Source organism: Oryx dammah, unplaced genomic scaffold (assembly GCF_014754425.2).
Source record: "Oryx dammah isolate SB20612 unplaced genomic scaffold, SCBI_Odam_1.1 HiC_scaffold_29, whole genome shotgun sequence".
In the NCBI taxonomy this organism is placed as follows: Eukaryota; Metazoa; Chordata; class Mammalia; order Artiodactyla; family Bovidae; genus Oryx; species Oryx dammah.
In genome coordinates this window covers 6,625,171-6,641,667 of record NW_024070213.1, presented here as the reverse complement: position 1 = coordinate 6,641,667, position 16,497 = coordinate 6,625,171, and the positions used below count along the sequence as shown (strand labels likewise).

Below are 16,497 nucleotides of genomic sequence, written 5' to 3'. Positions count from 1 at the left end.
GAGGCAGAGAGCGTCAGTCTGTCCGGCCCCTGTCTTGCCAGCACCCTCCTCCCTGCACCCTGATGCCCAGATCTCCCTCCTCACTTGCATGTGCCCTGACCCTCCCAGTCCCAGGCCCGCAGACCGATGACCACATCCTGGGCCTCCAGCTCGGTCTCCCAGCCCAGCCTCCGCATGGTTCATTCTTGCTCACACCCCGTACCTCCTGCGCTGGCCCCCGGTTCCACTTTGCACAGCTGCTCTGTCTTTGGCCCAACTGGGCAGGGGGTAAGGGGTGGGGGCCTTTTGTATAGTTGCTCTTTTATTCATCTACTCTGCACGTGTGCACACAGTACTGGGTCCCCGCTGGAACCTCCTGGTGGCTCAGGCTGGTACAAGAGAGCCCGAGCGTCCCTAGAGGGTGAGGAGGGCCCCAGGGATGGGAGGTGTTCAAGAGAGCCCTTGGAGATGGAGGGAGTGCCCACCTGCAGAGGGAACAGCTTGGGCAAAAGCCTGGAGACGTGGCACACTTGAGGGGCATGACTGGGCTGCGGAACAGGCATGGGGGCCAGCCTCGTAAATGTGGGGGTGAGGTGATGGGGTACCCTGAAGCCGCACTTCCGATACAGATCAAGTTCCCTGGAGGGAAAGGCTTCCCCAGGGCCTCTGATCCAGGGCAAGACCTGTGGGCAGGCAGAGCTCGTCCTAGAGATTTTCATAGACCAGGTTAAATTCACCATCACCCTCAAATTTATGCTGTTTCTCCTGGAAAGGAAAAAATAAAGAAATGAACAGTAGGGAGGAGAAAGATAAATTTGCACTAATTTAGTTTTGGGCAAAGGCAGACAAATAGATGGCTTTCTAAGTAGCTTTGACCGGGAGCCCTATTCTTGTCCCCAGGCCCACCTCATCAGCCTCCTCTCCTGTCCTCCCACCCCACGCCTGCTCTCTGCCCTCCAGCCCCACAGGCCTCTTCTTTCCTGCCTTAGGCCTCTCCAGATGCTCTTCTCTCCTCTTGGAGTGCTCCCAGGACCCTATCTGTTCCCTGATGACCTCCTCCTCACTCTACAGAGCTCAGCTCAGCACGCCAAGAGCCCCCTCCTCAACTCTGGGCTGGTCCCTCCCCAGAGCCCACTATTCACAGATGTTTCTGTGTGTCTGTAAGAATCCATGACCCTGTTCCTGCAGACTCGAGGATGCTGGGGAACTGGAGCCTTGTCTAGTTGTCCTGGTCAGGACCTCAGGGCCTGGCATACAGTGGTCACTCCCTGGGATGGCCCAGACAACCTTGGGGATCCCAGGGTGGGGAAGCCTTGCCTCCAGTCACAGCCTAGTTCAGAGATGACCGTAGAAAGAGCTTTGAGAATAGGAGATTCAACAGAGTCAGCCTCTGCTAGGGGGCCCAAGCACCTGCCCCCCTCACTTCCTGATGGTTCTTCCAAGGTGCCCAGCCATGGTCCTTGAACCCCTTGCACTTGATGGTGTCCAGAGCTCTGGTATAGATGCTACTTAACTTGGAACTCATTTGAATTCATGGGCAGTTGGTTTTGCAGGAAAGTGTCATGCACCCACTTGACAGATGAGCAGACTGAGGTTTAAGAGAGATTCATGATCAAGGGATGTGCCTTAGCCCCCTTCATGATAATAATAAAGCCCTGTCCAGGCTTGCCCCGGCTGCCGCCAGCACAGTCCCCAGTCACCTTCAGCCTGGGGACAGCGAGAAGCCTCACATCCCTGCCTGACTGACCGGCGTAGACACTCTACTGTGCCCAGTGGCGGTTACGCTTGCTCCCTTGCACGGCGCCTACTGGGTCGCAGTACCACCTGTGATCCTCATGGCAAGTCTAGGAGGTGAATGCTCTCAGGGTCCTCAGTTTACAGATGTGGGCACAGAGGTTAGCCCCTTGGCTAGGGCGGCAGAGCTGGAAAGGGGGGGTGCCGGGGTGGGAGGTAAACCCACCAGGCCTCCTAAGCACCAGGTCAGCCGCCTCGGGGGAGGGCTCTGCTTCAGCAGCGGGTGGCTCACCCCCCACCACCGGCACATGGCGGGCACTTCCCAGAGGAGGGGAAGTGGAAGGAGGACACAGGGAAGGAGAGGGGGAGCCAGGCTCGCTGCCCCGCCCCTGCGTACCTGGGAGAGCAGGCCCTGGGAGGTGGGCGGGCTGCCGGCTTCACCCTGGATGCAGTCGTAGACCTCGGACTCGCGGCGCTGTAGGTCCTGCGGGAGACCCGTGAGGTCAGGGGACGCCCACGGCGCCCAGCCTCACTCCTCTCGGTCACACAGCCGCACCTCTGCACCCACCGTTCCCTCTTGGGGCCATCTCACCCTCCCCCGTTTGCACAGTGCCACACCTCTGGGTGCTCCCTGCCACCCCCTCCCACCACCTCAAGCCTCTCGTGGAGCCTGTGCTCAGCCCGGCGGGCTCTCCAGGCCTCCAGCTCGCTGGCAAGAGGAAGGGCCCAGGCCCACACCCACTGTCCCTGCCTGGCCTTAGGGCCTCGGGCACCTGGCAGCCAGCAGTCCCCCGATGTGACTCCCACGGCCAAGGCTCCAACAGGAGCTCTGTGAACATCCCCCCTCACTCCCTGGACCAAAGCCCCTGGGAGGCTCCCATTCATCTCTCCACCCCTCTAGGTCTCCCTTGACCCCTCCTGCCAGCCTGTGCTCACAGAGGACCTAGGTCACACTGGAATCACACTCCTCTCCCGCAGAGGGGCTTGATCTGTCTCTAGGTCACCGTGGCTGTGGTTGGGACCCTTGGAGAACAGTCCTGAATGAGCTGTGGTGAGGGGGCTCCTCACTTACCTGGGTGTGTGTCTTAGGGCCCCACTGACTCTTGGTCCAGCTAGGAACAGCCTGACCAGAGGCCTCAGGATGGTATTAATAAAAAGAAATGATTTCTTGTTTGAAATCAGGCAAGATTAGGCTCTCAGCTCTGACATCTGCCAGCCACAGGCAACCGGGAGCCTTCCTGTGCCTCAGTTTTCTCATCTGTAAAATGGGGATAACTGTCCACCTTGCAGGCTCAGTGGATGATTATATGAGATATTGTGCACAAAGGGCCCAGCCCAGGGTCTAGTGAGTCACATGTGCTTAATAATGATTGAATGATCATCAAGGGGGGCTTGGTGCCTCCCTGCCCTCTCTGCAGTCACAGCCTAGACCCTTGCTCAGACCCTGATGGGCACCAGGGTGGATGCCACTCCTTGGGGGTTGTCGGAGCAGAGCCACTAACAGCCTAAGCAAGAGGCAGGAACCTTTCCTTCCCACGTGTACATGTCATATGGATGCCGGCTCGTTGCCAAGGAGGTGGTTTCCCTGGCAACAGGCAAGCAGGGGTTGCTGAGGAAGGCTGGAGAGACAGGTGGTACTCTGAGGCAAGAGAAGGGAGGGGAGGTAAAGAGGGGTGGGAGGAGGCTCTGAAGCAGCAGGGCATGAAAACCTGTGTAATAAACCATTTGGCACTTGTGAGACCCTCACTTCAAGGGCATCACACACAGGGATGGCAAGGCTGCCCTAGGGACCTCCGAGTCAGAAAGAGGGAGGGTCTTGGAAGAGGGGATTCTGACCTGCCTGTGGGAGCAGGGAGGCCCCAGGGAGGAGCCCCAATTCCAGTGAAAGGCATCTTCTGAGACCTGCTCTGGCCTGTTGGGCTCTCACGCCTGCCCAAAGCACCAGCCACCCCCGGCAAGCCTGACACACGGGGTGTGGGTCTCTCCAGTGGCCCTGGGCCCCCAGCCTCCATCCACCCAGTCCTGGATCTCTGAAGATCTGACAGCCGCCCTCCCATCAAGCTGGATGTTCCTGGTCACAGAGAGAAGCAAGAAAAAGGACCTCTTTGCCGATATGCTGGCAGAAGACCAGATCTCGGGCCCCTCAGAGGGTCCCCTTCTCTCTCAGGTCCAGTGCCCATGGGCCGCCCACCACATATCAGCCCAGAGACGCCCAGAGCTGTCTGAGGTCACACAGCTCCTCCTGCCCTCTGTGATGTGTGCTCCCACCGGCCTGGGCACATGGCTAAGTGATTTCCAAGCCAGAGAAGAGCATCCTGGCCCGGGGCCCTGCAGGCCTCTGACCCACCCTGGCGGTGGTCAGGCTGTGGGCGGGAGCAGCTGCGGGGCTGAGGAAAGGGCGGCTGCAGGAGCTGCTGCCAATTAGCAGCTGCTGAGTGAAGCCTTTGACAAGCCCTGACCTGCTGGGCTGCATCTGCATGCCGGCTGTGACCTGCATCACAGGCTGTGAAATGCAGGCAACCTGTCAACAGGATACCTTCTTGGCCTTCCAGGGAGGGGGGTGATGGGGGCCGCCTCCCTCCGCGGGGAGAGGGCCAGGCCTCTGAACCGGCTGCCGGGCTGAGCTGGGCTGACGCTGTGCTGTCAGAGCTAGCCTGGACAGCGCTGGGGTGAGCCACGCTGCTGTGTTGTGCTTTGGGCTAAGGCTGGACCGGGCTGGGCCACTTGTCTGGGATCCAGGCCCCCCGAGTCCTTTGCCTCCTGCCGCCCTCTATGGACAGTGGTGCTGAGCTGAGTGGTCATCAGCCCTGGCAGAGGGGTGAAGTCAGCGCCAAGGCCTTTGTCTGGGTGGGCTGAGGTCTGCAGTCAGCGGCCCTGGGCCAAGACCTAATCTGAGGGTCCTGGACATTGATTGCCCTAGTAACACCCACACCTGTCACCAAGGAAACACAAGAGCTGTGTCTCATGGACACCTGAGATTTGCCTGATGCCCTCTGTGGTCTTCCCTTGTGGCTCAGCTGGTAAAGAATCCGCCTGCAATGCGGGGGACCTGGGTTCAATTCCTGGGTTGGGAAAAACCCTTGGAGAAGGGAAAGGCTACCCACTCCTGTAGTCTGGCCTGGAGAATTCCATGGACTGTAAAGTCCATGGGGTTGCAAAGAGTCAGACACGACTGAGCGACTTTCACTCACTTCACTCTGGGGGCAGATCCAGGACCCCTGTTCGGCAAGAAGGGATACTCAGGAGAGACGGAGCACTTCTGCTCTAGGTCAGGACCCTGGCATGTCTGAAGCGAACGGCCCATGGCGCTAACCAGAGTCCGAGAAGGCAGGGCTGGGCTAGGCCTCCAAGTGAAGGCCTCACGTGCCAGCTGAGGAGCTGGCAGTGGGGCGTCACTGGAGGTTTCTGGGTGGGAAGCGACGGCATCAGGGGTGTGCTGGAAAGGCCCCTCTTCCTGCCAGGAGGAGTGGGAGGGCTGGAGGCTGAGTGCGAGAATGAGGGCGCTGGGCCAGGCAGAAGCTGGAGCAGAGCTGAGGGGAGGCATCCAGATGCTCCTGGGACATGTGAAGCTACAACGCTGACGCCCCACGTTCACCATGGAGTGCCCACTCTGCCCAGCACGGAGCCCCCAGGGAACCCCAGCCCCCCGGGAGCTAAGAGCGGGCCTCCGCTCAGCTGACTGCTGAGCACCCGCTCTGTGCCGGGCCCTGAGGTCCCAGACAGACCACGGTCAGAAAGCAAACAGTGGCCGTAAGGGCCACGGAGAGACTTGGAGAAGGAAGGGAAGGAGGCTGGGTCACGGCGGGGGTAGGTGGGGGGCTTGGGGTGGGGATGAGGAGGTCAGAAAGGCCTCCCTGCAAAGGTGCCCCCTGAGCAGGGAGATGGGAGCGAGGGAGGGGCCCCACCACAGCTCCAGACAGAACCCCGGAGCAGGGAGGCACACACAGGCAATACCAAGGCCCCACCACAGGGTGGAACAGGGCAAGCCTGCCATGTCTGCAGGAAAGCATGGAGACCAGTGTGCGGGAGCAAGTGAGTGCCCCGGCGGGAGGGCCTGTGGCCAGAGCTCTCAGAGAAAAGTCAGGGCTCCAGTGCCCACTCTGAGTGAGGCAGGAATCCACCTCACTAGACAGTCGTGAGTGTGATCCGCAGACCTCCAGCTCCAGGGATCAAAAGCACTGACCCAGGGCCCGGCTGCTGGGCTCTGAGACCCAGCGTTCATGTGCACAGAGGCCACACCCCCGTGGGTTGCCCCAGCCAGTGGCTGAGCCCGGCAGGGATGCCATCCCTGCCTCTCCCGCCCTGGGAGACCCCCGGGGCCCTCTGACCGGGCTCCCAGGGGCCTTGCTGAAGCGTCCGTAGACTGTGCGCAGGTCAGCATGTCCTCTCTGCCTTCCTTCGCCCTTTCCTTTACCCAGACCAGATCTGCATCAGCTCTCCCAGTCATTTCCATTTGCTTTCACAGGTGGTCCCCGAATACCACTATCATACATTTACTCCTGCCCTGGTGTCTTCTTCTCAGAGGCCCGAGGCTCACCAAGGGCTCAGAGCAGAGAGGGATGGGACCTATGTTTGGAGGGGGTGACTCCGCTGCTGCTGATCGGAGCACAGACAGTGGGGCTAAGGTAATAACGGGCCAGCTGATCAGAAACCAATTGCAGGGGTTCCAGGGGTTCCAATTCCCTGGTGGTCCAGTGGTTAAGACTCCATGTTCCCAACGCAGGGGCCCGGGTTCAGTCCCTGGTCAGGGCACTAGATGCCACAGCTAAGACCCGACAAAGCCAAATACAAGAAAGAAAGAGAGAGAGAGAGAAAGGAAGGGAGAAAGAAGGAGAACCCAAATGGAGGGCTCCAGGCAAGAAATGGTGGTGGTTCCCACCAGCGTCAGCCCTGGAGGGGTGGGAAGACTCAGATTCCGGATATGTCTGGAGTTAAGTTGTGCTGATGGGCCTGACAGGAGCAGTGGGGCAGGGAGAGAAGGAAAGGACAGCTGCCGAATGTTTAGCCTGAGCAACAGGAAGGGTGGAGCCATCATCCTCTGCATCAGGAGGACTGCGGGAAGAGGCAGTTCCACGGGTGAAGAACTGGAGACTGGTCTGAGAGAGAAGCTGATGAGGGGTCCAAATAGAGCTGGTTCCGGTGTTCAGAGGAGGTGTCTGGGCTGGACATAGAAATGAGGGAGCTGTCAGCATGTAGACGGTCTCAAAAGGTTGAGGCTGCATGAAATCACCCAGGGAGGGGAGAGAAGCTCAAAGAGAAAGGGCTCCAGGCCTGGATTCCAACGTTTAGAGGTCAGGATTCCTCTGGTTTCTAAGAAGGAACCAGTGAAGGAGGCTGACGATGTATGGCCGTGAGTCAGAGAGGCATCACGGGAGGGTGGAATGTTCTGGAAGCAAATAGAGAAAGCGTGTCCAGGAGGAGGGAGTGCTTGCTGGCCTCAGACACCGCAGCTCACCAAGGAAGAGGAGGACCCAGCAGGCCACTGGGTTTAATATCATGGAGGCCAACAGCGACCTTGAAAAAGAAGGCTTTGGTGGGCAGAGAGAACAGGTGGGCAGAAAGCCTGACTAAGTGGATCAGAAAGGAGAGAGAGAGAGAAACTGAAGACAGAATTTTGACAGACCTGTTAACAGGAGTCGTGGAAAAAGAGCAGGGTCACTGGAGGGGCTGTGGGCTCAAAATGAGAAACTGAAGATAGAAGAAATCGTAACATGTTTGCAAACTGTAAACGGAAAACTGTACATCAGCCCTGTGTCACAGCTTATGGAACCAAGGCTCAGAAAGTTTAAGCTGCAGAACTCATGAGCAAAAAAACTAAGCTTTGCAGCCCAGTCTCTCTGGCTCAATCCAAATCCATGCTCCTTAATTGGTCAATTTTCACAGACAAACACACACACACACACACACGAACTGGAGTACGATAGCCTTTTTTTTTTTTGGTCACAATATATCATGAGCATTTTTCCACATGAATAAAAAGTAAAAATTGACATAATTAGAAGGAGAAATATACAATCTACAATCATATGGGCAGATTTTAACTTGATTCACTTAACATCTAATAGACAAAAAGCCAATAAAGATATGGCATACTTTAACAACACAATCAATAAGCTTGACCTCTCTATCACATAGAACACTCACTCACTCAGCCATGCACAATGCAAGTTCTTTTCAAATGCATTTGAAATGTAAGCTGACCTAAAGCAGATCTCTAAAGACCTCAAAAGATTGAAATCATACAGAAGGTATTCTCTGATCACAACAGAATTAGTAAGGAATAAAAAACAACGAAACTAGAAAATAATTAAACATTTTAAAATCAAGCAAAACACTTCTAAATAACTCATGGGGGAGGAAGGAAATCTCAGTGGGAGATTTAAACTGAACAATAACGAAAATATGGCATATCAAAATCTGTGGGATGCAGCTAAAGCCAATTTAAAGGAAAGTTCATAGCTTTAAGTGCATGAATTAGGAAAGAAGGAAGATTGAAAATCAGTGATCAAAGTATCCAAAGAAAATAGAGGAGAGGGACTTCCCCGGTGATCCAGTGGCTAGGATTCCACGCTCCCAATCCTGGGGGTTGAGTTCAGTCCCTGGTCAGGGAATAGATCATACCTGCTGCAACTGAGAGTTCGAGTGCCACAACTAAGGATCCTGCATGTCACAGCTAAGACCCAGTGCAGCCCGGTAAATAACTACAACAAAAGAGAGGAAGAAAGTAGAGAGGGGACGTGCACAGAGGTCTCTCCCTGTCCACCACTCCTATTCACCATCACTGTCTGAGGCAGTGCAGTAAGACAAGAAAATAAGAAATACAAGGTCTGAAGGTTAAAAAGAAAGAAATGAAACTTCTATCATTCATAGATGGCATGGCTGGGTCCACAAAAAATACAAAGGAATGTACAGAGAAAGGATTAGAATTAATTAGTGAGTTCAGCAAGGTTACTCTTTATATAGTTAACATACAAAAATAAATCATATAAAAAATAACCAATCATATCTCAACTTACCAGCAATAGACAATTAGAAAATAAAATGGGAACAACGCACCCAGAGCCCCATTATGAGTGTTAATGAGATGACGGGTGTACCACAGCTCCAGGCATGCAGTAAGTACTCAACAAACGACCCCTGACATCATCATCACGCTTGTTCATGTCATTCTTACCTGCCCAGGTCCAACCCTAGCTACTAGGGACAGGTCTCAAGGGCTAGCAGAGTCTGTGGCCCCTCTTCCCAGCTCCTTTCCAGCCTTAAAGCCTCTTGAACCACCCAGCAACCTGGTAGGGCCATCGGACCTCTACCCCACACTCCAGCAAAGTTAGCCTGAGTCTCAAAGAAGTCTAAACACAGGCAAGAAAGATGCTCCATGCAAAAGTGAGTCTCTTCCATTAAAAATAACCTTGGAGAAGGATATTTATTCATGTGAAAAGATGTTCATGAGATATTGTAACAGAACAAAAATAGCGGTACTACTCCAATTTTCTTTAAAAAAAAAAAAGTGTGTGTGTGAGTGTGTGTATGGGTCTCTTGGTATGTGTTTATAGAAAAGACTGCAAGGTATAGAAGTCAATGTTAGTAATATTTATCCTGGAAGAAGATAGGTTTAGGATGATGATTATTTTCTTCTATTTGACATATACAGAAAGATCGTGTATGTGTGTGTATGTGTGTGTGTGTGTGTGTGTGTATGGAGAGAAAGAAATGTTTTTATTTAACAGCTGATATCAGAATTCCTCCCAGGGAAAATACCATAAGTTGCCGGGAGAAAAGAGACTATGGGGAAGTCTGGGGCCCTGTGGGAAGCAGTGGCTGCTGGAAATCCCCTGGAGTGGGAGTGGGGGCAAAGGCCCTGGGAGAGCTGGCAGTGTTGTGTCCCCTTTGGGGCCATCGGTGCTGTCCTGAAGGAACCCTGTCTTCGCCTCGTCCCCATCTACCTCATCCTTGATAATCAGGGTTATATTCTGAACACCGTCTGTGTGGGGATTTTTGGACATTGAGGAAAGACCCATGTTTCATGTACGGGTCAGGGTGGTGGGGACAAGAACAGCTGGAGCTGCTGGACCCTGCAGGACCCCCGGCATGGCTGTGCACCTCCCAGGTGTGGAGCCAAGATCACACCTGGCAGGACCTGAAGGTCCCGTAGAGTTGAGACCGCAGCTGACATTGGGGAGCCTTTATTCTTCGCTTTCTCGACAATGAGCATACGTTCCTCATTCAGCTAAAATAGGCGCAACTGAAAAGGAATGTCTGTCGGCATCCCAGCCCCTGGGCAGAGTGGCCACGTGTTGACCAGGTGGGCAGGCCCTGCTGGGCAACAAACAGCACCCGGCTATGCCTCTGCTTGGCTGTAAGGACATAAAACAATGGGTGTGCATGTGTGCGTGCATATGTGTGTGTGCGTGGTGGGGACGGGGATGGTGAAGAACTGAAACTCCTTGCTCTATTTAGGGTGTGGGACATTCCCCGACCTTTTCCTCTTTTTGTCTTGTTGCTCCAATGTTGTTTGTGCAATAAAAACAGGAAGGAGTTGGTGAGCTGGTCACTGTCATTTGGTCAGATGGAGAACATTTCTTCATTCCTCACCACTGTGCCCTGGCTGCCCCCTCATTCCAGAAGTGGAAGGGCGTGCCAAGGAGGGCACCCCAGCGGCACCTCCCATCTACGTGTCTGCCAGGGGCCAGGGCCACAAACCTGGAACCCCGGTTCACCTTCACAGAAATCCCACAGGGCGGGATTACTGGTCCCCAGTTCACAGATGAGGAAGCAGTGGCTTGGAATTCACAGAGAAGTCACATAGCTGGAACTCTCACTGAGCCAGGGAACCAGTCCCCGAGTCAGGCCTCAGGGGGTGGAGGACTCACCGTGTAGACGGAGTCTGATGGAGGCTGCCCCGGGCTGCTGGTGGCACTGGGGCCCGGGCACTTCTTGGCAACGTGCTTCCACAGAGCCCACATCTGTCTCTGGGGGAAAGGAATCAGGGTTGTCAGGCCGGGGACCAGCAGCTCCCCTTCTCCCCAGACCCCACCAGACCCCACAGAGGAAAGGATGGCAGATATCCATGAGGCCACTCGGAAATTGATCACTCAGCGCCTTCCACCCACCTTCTCCCGAGAAGCGTGGCAAATACTCATAATGCGTGCATGCATGCTGAGTCACTTCGGTCATGTCTGACTCTTTGCGACCCTGTGGACTGCAGCCTCCCCAGGCTCCTCTGTCCATGGGATTTTCCAGGAAAGAATACTGGGGTGGGTTGCCATGCTCTCCAGCAGGGGATCTTCCAGACCCAGGGATCAAACCTCCATCTCTTATGTCTCTTGCATTGGCAGGCATTCTTTTTTTTTTTTTAACCACTTGTGCCAACTAGGACACCCAGACACCTTCAAGACCTACATCAAATCACTCACCTGCCCAAGGATACTGGAAACGATAAAGATTCCATCGAGGCACCCCGTCCACCACACAGGGCCTGGTTCTGGGGAGGTGGGTGCTGCAGGGCACAGAGCCAGCAGGGAGACAGGGTCCCTGGCTACAGGGCCGACTACTGAGGAGGGCTGCTGAGTGAGCACCAGCCAGACCAGGTGTCCAGTCCTCTCTGTCCCTCATGGGCTCTGCCTTGGCCCCCACTCTGGACATCACTTTCTCCAGCAATCACCCTCCTTTGATAGAATGTTGCACAGATTCAGGGAACCGACGAGGACCGACGAGGAAGTAAGTGCTTGCCATGTGGGTGTCGCTTAGGTGGCCCTTGGGCAATATCACACACTCGCCAGGCACCTCTAGTGAGCCAGGCAGCGTGGACACGGGGCCCCCATCCCTGCCCTCCGGAGCTTAGGACCCAGTGGAGAGGTGGACGATGAACCAGCAGTTTTCCCAAGCGCGGTTCCTGTGCTGACCGACAGAGACAGAGCCTCTGGCTCACGAGAGGAAACAAGTGCCTTGCCCAGCAGAAAGGGCTGTTAGAGACCTGAAGGCTGGGCTTCCTTGGTGGTCCAGGAGTTGAGAATCCACCTGCCGATGCAGGGGACGCAGGAAGATCCTACGTGCTGTGCACGCCGTTGAACCTAGAGCCTGCTCTCGGCAGCTAGAGAGCCCAGGCGCGGCAACGAAATCCCAGCGCAGCCAAAGATTTTTTTTTAAGTCCTCTTTGGAAGAGAGGAAGGAGAGGAAGAGGCAGCAGCAGGTGCCGGGGCCTGAAGGTCTCGAGAAATGAAAAGACGGTCAGCGTGGTCAGAGACGCAAACCTGCCTGGGACGGATCGGGGCGGCTGTGCCAGGCTGCGAGCAGAGGGTGGATGGTGGAAAAGGTCTGAAGGCTGCAAGCAGGACACGCTAGGATCAGAAGGTGGTTTCAGAAAGCTTGTGCTGGGTGCTGCAAGAAACTCTAGTGGTCGAGGGTGCGGGGGCGGAGGGGTGGGGGTGCCTTCCGGAAGGCGGGGGCTCTGGGAGCCGGGAGGCCGTGCAGAGGCAGAAGGAGGCTGTCCACACGCCCCCCTCTCATCGCAGGCACCGCGCTGCCAACAGTGGAGCAAGAACAGCCTCATCTCGGGGCAGGAGCTAATTAAAAACCCTGGCCGCCTGCCAGTCCCCAGCCCATTTACTTGGGATTAGCTCTCGAGAGCTACTTAACTCTCGGGCAGAAGCCAGCGCCATCCCCAGTCGCAGCATAATAATGGCTCAGGACTAGGTCGGAGCCTCACTGGGTGCTAGGTGGGGCTCTAAATGTGTGACCTGCCTGCCTCCTGCGCCCCTTGACAAACCTGCAAGACCATCCCTGTTCCACACAGGAGGCTGTGAAGGCTCAGAGAGGGCTGGCAACTTGGCCGAGGCCACAGAGCCAGAAGCGGCAGGGGCAGGATTTGAACCCAGGTCTGTGTGATTGACCAAGATGCTGCCCTGACAATACCTGGGGTTTTGGCTCTTCTGGGATGTGTAGGTCTTCCAGACAGACAGGGGCAGACATTCAGGCAGCACTTTGCAGTTTACAAAGAATTCTAGGACTTATTCTTGCCAAGTCTCTAAGTAAGTCATGTCCAACTCCTTGCAGTCTCATCGACTGCAGCATGCCAGGCTTCCCTGTCCTTCTCTGTCTCCCGGAATTTGCTCAGATTCATGTCCATTGAGTCAGTGTGGTGTCTAACCATCTCTTATTGTTACTTAATTCTCATAATTGCCTGAGGAAGTGGGCATGGAGTTCCCGCTTTCCAGAGGGGGAAACTGAAGTTTGTCCAGCTTGTTGGTGACTGCTTGGATCAAACCCAGGTGCCCTGTTCTCAAATCAAGTGCCCCTCCTCTGTACCACCTGCTTCACTGCCAAAGCTGGTGGGTGTGGGCTCATGGGCAGGGGCCCTCCCGGACTTCTTGGTGACAAGACCCAGGTAGGCGTGGCCTCGTGGTGTTCCACTGAGGCTGGGGGTGGGGGAGGGCGGCGAGGCCACTAGGAAGGTAAGAGACATTGTGGGGTCACGAGAAGGAGTCCAAGTCTGCCAGGGGCGGGGACGGACTTCTCAGAGCTTGCTTGTCTGTCCAAAGATAGGAGTGGAGCATGAGAAAGAATCCAGGTCCTTGTGTTATGGTGGAAGTGATGCTCCCTGGAGCCAGCCTTGCCCCGTCCGGGTGCCCCGTCCCAGACCATCAGCATGTACCCTTCTGACTGTGATTTTCAAACGAATAAACAGTTCAGCTGCTCAGGAAATCTGTAAATCCTCTGTTTCCTGCTCTGTAAGGTGGGAGCAATACTGTCACCTTGCCCACCTCACAGCCTGGCCACCGCGGGCTCATCTTTCAGGTCTCAGTGCTCACTTACTCCATCATTCTTTTTACAAACACTGTGAGTTAGGCTCCCCCAGACACCAAGTCTGGGGCTTCTTTCTGGGGCTTACACTCTGGTCGGGGGGGGAGGCGGTGACACAGAAACAAGGCTGTGTGGGGCAGAGTGAGAAGAAGCAAGTGGAAAACAGGGAGACCCGTATTCTGGGCGAAGGGTGATGGAGGCCTGGGCTGGGGGTTGCGGGACGGGCCCAGGGATCAGCCGTGGGGGCGGCGGGGAGCCAGGCACAACACCAGGGCTTCCGGTCTGAACGTCTGGGGCGTGGTGCTACTTGCTGGGATGATGCTAGCTGCTGGGGACTAAGGAGCGCTGTTCCCAACAAGGTGGGTGCAGATGCCCGTGGCCACTTGCACGGAGAAGACGTGATCTGGAGCACGGTGAGGAGGGCTCAGGGCAGCCACACTAGGTGGGGTTGTAATCCCTAGAGCGTAGCAGTTATCAAGAGTATAGACAGATGAGGGGAGCTCTGAGGAAGGGGCCTGGGACGTGCCGACATACAGAGGCCACAGAAATGTGGGTGACCCAGCACACGGTTCCTCTGGGGAGTCCAGAACCAAGGATGGAGCGTGCCATGGAGGAGGGAGACCTGCTGTGTCTGAAGCCCCGCAAGGATGAGGACGGACCAACGTCGGAGGCTGCCTGCTCCGGGAAGCCCAGCTCGCCCTCACACTGAGTGGGAGCCCTTGAACCCGCTTTCAGGACAGGACTCATCTACCTCTTCTGAGTCGGTAGCTCCCAGCTTTGATGCGTTTATCAGATGTGCTCCTGGGGTCCTCTGTCCCTTTTCCTCCTCGGCCTCCGAGGCGGGCCAGCTGGCCTGTATCTGGCTGGGGACCCTGCTGCATGCTTTGTTCCTGTGCTCAGCTCAGGGTTCAAAGCATGCGGGCCATCCAGTTCTGGGGCAGCGTCTACAGGGTCCACATCCGGATTTAGATGCAGCTCCACGGAACTCTGGGGAATTCTTTGGCAGCACAAACCCCGCGGCAGCTCCCGGCCTTCCAAGTCCTCTCCCCTTCAAGGCTGGGCTCTCACCCCAGCGCCCCAAGTGCACGGCCAACAGCAGGAGGTGCTCTGCACTGTGCTCCCACGGGGCGAGGCACCCGCTGGCGTCTGGCCAATGAGGTCTCGCCCACCTTTTCAGATGGAGGAGGGGATCTGTCCTTAACCCCATTTCTGGAGGAGAAAACTGAGGCTCAGAGAGGGTGGAAACTTGACAAGAGGGCAGGGGGTGCCTCTGTCTGCTTTCCACTAGGTCTGGCACTTAGGCCAGAGCCTGGCACACACTAGACACTCAGCAGCTATTCCTGGAAGGAGGGGAGGGAAGGCGGAAGGGCGCGGGGAAGGAGGTAGGGGTCTCTGAGGCAGTGTGGCAGGGGGAGGGGCTGGGATAGAAGTCAAGCTGAGGCTTCTGAGGTCCACCCTCTCCTGTCCTCCCCTCTTTAGTGACCTCCTACTCTGCACCATGGCCTCCCTGGCTTCACTGGACACTGAGAACCAATCATTAAAATCCTTTTTTTTTTTCTGCAGAGCAAGGGCTGAAGTAGGTCAAGTTCTTGCCCGGACACAGCTCAGGCCTCATCCCACCCATGGAAGACACCTGTGTGCTCACACAGCTGTGCCCGAGCTGGGGGTCCGCAGGTGGGGGTGAGTCCCTTGGCACCCTTGCCTCAGATTACTGTGTCCAGCACCCAGGCTGCCCCCCGGGGGCTGCTCCTGAAGACAGACTCAGAGCCTTCCCACCTGTCCCTGTCCTTGGAAGAGCCACAGGGGGGAAGAAACCTCACTGTTCAAAGCTGTAGGGCGGGAAGAAGTGACGGAGGTCAACTGACCAGAGCATGCAGGGGAGGGTGCCCAGCACCCAGCGGCCCTGAGGAAACGTTCCTTCCTTCCTTCGGGGTTGCCGGGGATCCAGAGAATATGGGTTTCCCCGGTGGTGCTAGTGGAAAAGGAACCTGCCTGCCAACACAGGAGACATAAGAGAGGCAGATTTGATCCCTGGGTCGAATCTGGTCGGAAAGATCCCCTGGAGGAGGGCATGGCAACCCACTCCAGTATTCTTGCCTGGAGAATCCCCATGGACAGAGGAGCCTGGCGGGCCACAGTCCATAGGGTCGCACAGAGTTGAACATGAGATGGAAACGCCTTAGCACGCACGCACAGAAAATATGAGATAAGGTTTTGGAAACTTACAGAGCTAGAAATGGTACAAATGCAGGCCTGCAGCTTCCATCAGACACTTGAAGGTACCTGAGCCCCGGAAAAGACTCAAGAGTCCTGACCTCCCGCAACAAGATCAAAAAGGATCTGGTGGCTGTGGGGGTGGAGGTGGGGTGAGGCAGGGGTCCCGGGAGCAAATGGCCCCAAGAAGCACCTATTCCAAGCACCCTGCTTGGGAGGGGCTGTCCCTAAGCCACGGTGAGTGGGGTGGGGGCGGGGTTGCCGTGGGTCCTCATCCCCTACCTTCTTCCAGAGAAGCAGGGCCGTGGCCAGGATGCTCAGGACGGCCAGGATGCCGACGAAGCAGAAGAGCAGGAGCTTCTGGGGGCTCCGGGGGGGCTCCTGGTACCCTGTGTCTGGGTGAGGGCAGGGAAGCAGAGGTCAGCTGTCTGGAGAGGCACACCCCACCCCCAGCCCTGCTTACAACTCTCCCCGACTAGGATCCCGGACCCCACCTCTGCTGAGGTCCTCCACCACCCCCCACTCGCCTTAGCCGAGCCCCTTCCTGTGTTCGCTGCCTTGATTTTTGGCAAGGGCAAGGACCACATCCTTTGCTCCTTAGGTGCCCCTGCCTCAAGGCCTGGCTCCACCAAAAGGCACTTCTGGGGCCTGGGCGAGCCACATCACCTCCTGGGGTCTCCTCCTTTCCACCCGTGATGTCGTGCTCACACGGGCAGGAGCAGTGAGGGCAGAGTCTGTACCAGGCCTGGCAGGTGCTGCCCTGCACCAGGG

The 16,497-nt window shown here is 56.2% G+C and overlaps 1 protein-coding gene across 1 annotated transcript in view; it reads right to left on the bottom strand.

The window, feature by feature from the left end:
* Positions 1-288: 288 nt before the first annotated feature.
* Positions 289-16,497, bottom strand: part of NFAM1 (NFAT activating protein with ITAM motif 1) — a 36,618-nt gene continuing 20,409 nt past the window's right edge. The window contains exons 3-6 of the mRNA XM_040233170.1: positions 16,009-16,121; positions 10,584-10,682; positions 2,111-2,197; positions 289-744 (exon numbers count right to left, since the gene is read on the bottom strand). Coding sequence (XP_040089104.1) covers positions 685-744; positions 2,111-2,197; positions 10,584-10,682; positions 16,009-16,121 — 359 coding nt within the window. The 3' untranslated portion in view covers positions 289-684. The remainder of the gene's footprint in view (positions 745-2,110; positions 2,198-10,583; positions 10,683-16,008; positions 16,122-16,497) is intronic.